At 35.1% G+C, this 6,700-nt stretch overlaps 1 protein-coding gene across 1 annotated transcript; it reads left to right on the forward strand.

Moving 5' to 3' along the window:
• The first annotated feature begins 319 nt into the window (after positions 1-319).
• Positions 320-6,417, forward strand: LOC140139740 (glutathione S-transferase omega-1-like). The gene is made up of 5 exons (XM_072161446.1): positions 320-412; positions 904-1,009; positions 2,225-2,450; positions 4,168-4,294; positions 5,911-6,417. Exons 1-5 carry the CDS (start codon positions 388-390, stop codon positions 6,147-6,149), a joined length of 723 nt encoding a protein of 240 aa, XP_072017547.1. The 5' UTR covers positions 320-387; the 3' UTR covers positions 6,150-6,417.
• Positions 6,418-6,700: the final 283 nt, after the last annotated feature.

The following is a 6,700-nucleotide window of genomic DNA, read 5'->3' on the forward strand; positions in this document are numbered from 1 at the left end:
AGCTTGAGGGCCCAATTTTAACACCACTAGTACTAGTAGCTATAAGGACCCCAATTTCATGAATAGGCCTAAGGGGTGTGCACTTATTTTCTGGAATAGCCCAATATTAGCATTCAACGTTTTGAAAGTCATGATGAAATGAAGTCAGCAAAAAATTAATTATATTTTTTTTTCTTGACCACAATCGGTCCATATCTAATATCTATTGTCCTGAAGGTCAATGTCAAATCACCTGAGCGTGGTATGTAATACTTTATTCACAACCCCGGTTCACAACCGGAGATCCTTCATTCGAGACTGCACATGCAGTGAGTGAACGCCGTATTTGAACTGATCAGTGTTTGGTAAAACACTATAGAGTTTAATACAAACACATAATCATAAATCATGTCGGCTAAGCATCTCAAAAAAGGTAAGGCTCGGGGTTTAACGCCGTTTTGGTATACCGGGTATATTATTCTAAGTTTTATTGAGGCAAATAAAGCTGACACATAAGAGATATTGTATTAGTTCTATATAAAGGAGATCCCTAAGCTTGATACAAGCTTGCTACATGTCCACCCCATGTACGTGACATAAAAATGCCCAAAACTGTCTTTTGGTATATGTTTGGTATTAAGGGATCGGATATCAACGTTTGCACAATATTTTTGTGGGATATGAGTGCACATCAGTCATTACCGAATTGCAATCTGAATACGAGGAATGTCCTTCTGATATCAATTAATTTTGATTTCTTGAAATTTGCGATATAAAACACATTTTAATACTAAAAGTCCAATTCTAATTGGATCGTGACGATGGGAAGGACTCGAGGTCCCTAAGTATATGGCGAGTGAACTGTGGACCATTGTTTTTAATTCGCTTTAATTGTTATATCTAAATATTTCTTTATTTGTGCAGGTGACCCATGTCCACCTTTAGAACCGGGTGTGCTCAGGCTATACAGTATGAAATTTTGTCCATTCGCAGAGAGAACTAGACTTGTTTTACAAGCTAAAAATATTCCGTAAGTATATTATTCTATGATTACATTCCGAATTGTTATTATCTTTTAAGGACACGTCAGGTTTTAAAAGGGACATTATAATCAATAATATATCTGTCTTTGTTCTCAACATAATACAAACTTTTTATTCATTAATCTGCAAACACATACGATAGTATGCCAAAATATGCACAATTTGATGATACGTCAAGTGATACGACAGTATGTCAAAACAATAGGCAACTGCAGTTACCCGGTGGCCTATGGCGACGTATGATGCGACGTATGATACGACTATGAGAGCTTATGAGACTATGATACGACTGTATGCCAAAACACACGATGATGGGGGGGGGGGCATAAACACCATGTCGTATCATACTAATAGTGCCATATCTCAATAACTAATTACATTTAGGTTTTAAAACGTTGTGAATATAGTTTCATTCATAGATTTTAAAAGTTTATATACCTCATTTTGCCCAAAAATCGTCATACGACAGTATGTCAAAACAGCGACGAATTGTAATCGTTACACAATTTTAAGGGATCGGAATGAGCGTTTTGAGCGTTTCGACAGTATTTTTTGTGGGACATGAGAGCACATCAGACATATCGAATTGCATTCTGAGTACGAGGAATGTCTTTCTGATATCAAATAATTTTCATTTTTTGAAATTCACGATATAATACAAATTTTATGACAAATTATTAAAATTTGATATTTTCCACATTTTTGATATATAACAGTCCTCGAAGTAAATTTTATAAATCTAATGATATATTCTTAAAGTGTATGTAGCTGGGAGGAGAAGCCGACGATCAATTGAAAATTTTGACCTTTCATATTGAAGATATGGATTTTTTTCCAAAAAGACCTACGTTTTTGTTGGTGTTTTTGGAGAAAAAAATCCATATCTTCAATAGGCCCCCTACGTTTTTAATTTAGTTCAGTTCGGGAGTTCTAACCTAAGTAATAGTTAGTATATGTTGTCAGTCATTATTTTGCATACAAATATCACTTTTGTGGATTTTTCGAGTAACTAAATGTTTTTGTTGTTGTTTGAAGTTGAAAACTGTTAAATGATGTAATTTATCAGCAAAATGTTCACTTTGCATCTTAGCAGACTACCCCTTCCTTTTCTTCTGTATGTGCTTGCTTAAATATGTCATTCATATTGATGTCATATAGGCCCTACTTATTATTATTTTTTTGCATTTCTATACATAATACAGGCATGAAATTGTCAATATTAAGTTATGGGATAAACCAGAATGGTTCGCAGACAAGAACCCCATTACCAAGGTACCAGTGTTGGAACAAGTTGGTAACATTGTCTACGAGTCTCTTATCGTAGCCGATTGCTTAGATGAATTATACCCGGATCAAAGACCACTATATTCTAAAGATGTGTACCAAAAGGCCCAAGACAAAATGGTCATTGCTTTCTTCGAAGATAAGGTAATATATACTGAGCCAATAAAGTATCCTTACACTTGGAAAAATAATCACAATTTCCAAACTGAACAATATTGGGGTAAATAAGTTTTTTTATTAGATGCACTATATCATCCGGCACATTATGATACCCCAATGAATCCAATTATGTGACTTCAAGAAGCAACGTTACAAGCATTTGATTAGACGAAGGTCCAGTTTTAAAAGTGACAAACAGGCCTATTCAAAACTCCACAGACTAGACATCTGGTTTGAGAGTGGTGAATGGCTAAGTTATGCGTTTGGCTTTAATTTAAAACAAAAGGAACAAAAGAAAACTGAAACAAAAGAACTGACAAATAAAATGAAAGTTATGAAAAGTACAAAGTAAAAACTGAAATAAAAACTGCTTTAAATAACGCTTCATTGAAGAAACTGTGTTGTCTCTTTGTTGCGCTTGTTGGAATCTTTTTTGCGCCTTTATAGGCCAGTTTGTCACTTTTAAAACTGGACCCTCGTCTATTCAATTGCTTGTAACTTTACTTCTTGAGGTCACATTGGATTCAATGTAGTGTCATAATGTGCAGAATTAGATGGTGCATCTATTAAAAAAACAAATTTACCCCAATATTGTTCAGTTTTGAAATTCTGATTATTTTTCCAAATGTAAGGATACTTTATTGGCGCAGTATATTAATAGGCCTACTGCGACTACATTGGCAAGCATTTGGGGAGGGAAGTGGGGGGAGATACCAGGAGGTACTCATTGGGACTCGGGAAATTTTGCATTTTTTTTTCAAAGTCGTCAAGTAACCAAATAGAGGAGGAGCCCGACCTCAGCCCTTTTCCCCTGGACGCGCCCTTGGGCCCTTTGGATCTGTCTACTAACTTTTCAATCTGAAATAAATAAAGCATTTACTGTACCTACGAGTTGATTTGACATATCAGTGGCTCCGGAACAGGGGGGGGGGGGGGGCAAGTACCCTACCCCCCCCAATAATCTAAGTAAAATTCATAATTTTAGGGTATAATTCACTAATGTAAGGTACAATTCATGTAAAAATGTATGTATTTCAAAAGCATCCGCGCTTCCCCCTCCCACACCCACCCTTCAATGTTTCCAGCATAGACATACCATACAAAGGACATGTGATTTTGGACACATATAATTTTGCATTATAGGCCTATACATCCAATACAATGTGTATAAACGTATTTCCAGCTTTTAACCACAATGTTTAGCAAATTTCTATAGGAGCAAGCCATGGAGTACTGCTATACCTGTCCAACACGAAAAACACCCTGAAAATACATGTTTTTGGCTCTTGTTTCTAAAAAGTTGCCAAATAATATTAAAATTGGATTTTTATTGCCAGTTAGCATAGTTAGAACCAACTAAATGATTAGGATTCATTTGGCAAAACATTTTTTGATTTTTCTGGAATAGGGAGTGTAACTGTATGGAAACAAAAATGGAAGCAGTCATTTTAAAGGCACCATATGAGTAACTTCCTAAATCAAAATATCTAAAAAAATCAATAATCAGATTTTGTATATGATTTTATAAATTAATCACTATAAATTGATTTATGTATTTCTTTCATTTATTAAAAATACATTTATAAATTTAATTAATTAATTAATTTTAAATTATTTATTTATTTACAAATGTCATGCGCTTTGCGTTGGATGAGGATCATAAAAATTTAGTGAACCAGGCTTATTCTGTCAATCCATATAGGTGATTGGTACGTTTTATAAGTCAAGACAAGCGTGGGGCAAAGACCAAGAAGCAACGGACAAGTTACTTACAGAATTCGGGAAACTCAACGAGAAACTCAAGAATAGAGGGACCACCTTCTTCGGAGGTTAGTTTACAATAATCATGAACTTGAATCGATACTTGAAGAGAGCAATGCAAAATAGTTTTGACTTAAAGAGGTAGTCCCGCCAGAGTAGTTCTTCTGGGGTGAACCAAACCTGTATGGTTATCTAATTAATCAGTGACAAGGTTATCTCCGAATTTGACAGGTGCTAATTGATGTTTTTATGTTATTGCTTCTATTAGCATCTTTGAAATTCAGATATAACCTTGTCACTGATTAATTTGATAACCAGGCAGGTTTGATTCACCCCAGAAGAACTGCTTTGGTGAAACTTCCCCTTTAAGGTTAGCAACTATTTTTAACTTTTGCGATTTGGTAGTGCACAGCATCTTGCGAATGGTATAGTGAGCTTTGGCAAAAATTGCCACAGATATTGCATCCGAATTTGACAGGTGCTAATTGATGTTTTTATGTTATTGCTTCTATTAGCATCTTTGAAATTCAGATATAACCTTGTCACTGATTAATTTGATAACCAGGCAGGTTTGATTCACCCCAGAAGAACTGCTTTGGTGAAACTTCCCCTTTAAGGTTAGCAACTATTTTTAACTTTTGCGATTTGGTAGTGCACAGCATCTTGCGAATGGTATAGTGAGCTTTGGCAAAAATTGCCACAGATATTGCATTCTTGAGTTATGTTGTAAACAGGGCTGAAACAACAACACTTTTGTAAAACGTAGGCCTACATAACTCATTTAAAAACAATAACTCAAGCAAGAAACTCGCTATAAACACCAGTGGGGTGGACAAAACATGAGGGGGATTAAAAAGATAATAGGTCCATAAAGGTCTTAAAGGAGTGTTCATAAATAATTTGGTGTGGGGGAGGTTGGAAAAGTTAGAACCTCAAACATCAAAATTATTTTGATTTTTTTAATCCCCCTTTTTATGGTCTTAAATTTTGTTGATCCCCCTTCATGTCCTTAAAAAGAAACCAATATATGTTATTAACTCATTAGCTGAAAATTACATAGCGATAGGTAAAAACAGTTTTTGGATGTATATTGCCCTGCACTATCCGTACGCTGTAACGCTGCATCACATCGCACCATTGATTATCAAAGAATAGGCTTCAGACCTGGATCGTAATTCTGTGGAATTTTCTCATGCATAGGTTACAAACCAAACAGATAACGAGAAAAAAAAGACAAGATAAGGCCGTGTAAAATTAATATTTTGGTTCTCGTCCCCTCCTTCCTCAATTTCTGGGATTTGTCAGATTTTTTTTTTTTTATAGATTTTTCAATTTTTTAGACTTTGGAATGATTTATGAAATCTTCATACATATAAATAAGTTTATTAGAGAACAAGCATCACTTCCAAGTCTTTTTGTGGTACTCTAGGGGGTTATACCTCAGAATCTCACATTTGAAAAAAAAAAGGGCCTCATCGTTTCCTCGAGCACTGTTGGAGAAGACCAAAAACTACTGACAATGCTATTTTTACATTGAAAAAAAAAAAAAAAAAAAAAAAAAAAAAACCTCCTCCCTCATCAATTCATGAAAATCCTCTGGACGAGAACCAAAACATTAATTTTATACGGCATAATCCAATGAATAAAAGTATTCGTTAATTCTTTATTTTTATCACATTTGTAGGGGATCAACCTGGAATGGTCGACTTCATGCTATGGCCTTTCATCGTTCGCGTCAAGAGTTACTGGGTCTTGGGTGAGAATGTAGACTTACCGGACTCCTTTGCATTCTTGCAAGCCTGGAAGGCTCATATGATGGAAGACCCAACGGTGAAGAGTACCATACTACCAGACAAAGCGTACGATGAATTTGGCGATTTTTACCGCACGCCGAATGAATCATTTAACGTTGAAGACTACTAGTACATACAGAAGAAAAATATTTGGACTCTAAAATATATAGGCCTATCTTGAAAAAGAGAAATAAGAGCAATAATAATGGGTTTAAAAGGGGGAGAAATATGGTATGTATAAAAAGTTTAGAGTAAATACTGTATGCACACCCACCTTTTAGGCGTTTTGTCTTCGTGCGAAAGATATTTTTTAATGTGCCCACATTTACTGGAAGTACATAGGCTGAGTTTAAATCTTTGGTAATTTATCTCACTAAAGGAGTATTTTGTGATCCTAACATCCTTTTTTTATGACATTTTTCTGTAGATTCACGAAAAAAGCTTATTTCCAAAATTTCAGTTGATTCCAATTTTGCGTTTGCGAGTTATGCATTGTGTGTATTACACTGCTCCATATAGCCACTGTGTACCAAAACGTAATTCAAAATTGATCTGCAACGAATTGTTTGTACATAAACCTATAGCCCAGAGATTTATTGTGGTATAAAAATCTCAACTTTTGAGATAAGTGGTGGATGAGGCTGTGGATCACGAGATGCCCCTTAAGGGTGCATACCACTA

This window comes from Amphiura filiformis, chromosome 18, assembly GCF_039555335.1.
Source record: "Amphiura filiformis chromosome 18, Afil_fr2py, whole genome shotgun sequence".
Taxonomy (NCBI): Eukaryota; Metazoa; Echinodermata; class Ophiuroidea; order Amphilepidida; family Amphiuridae; genus Amphiura; species Amphiura filiformis.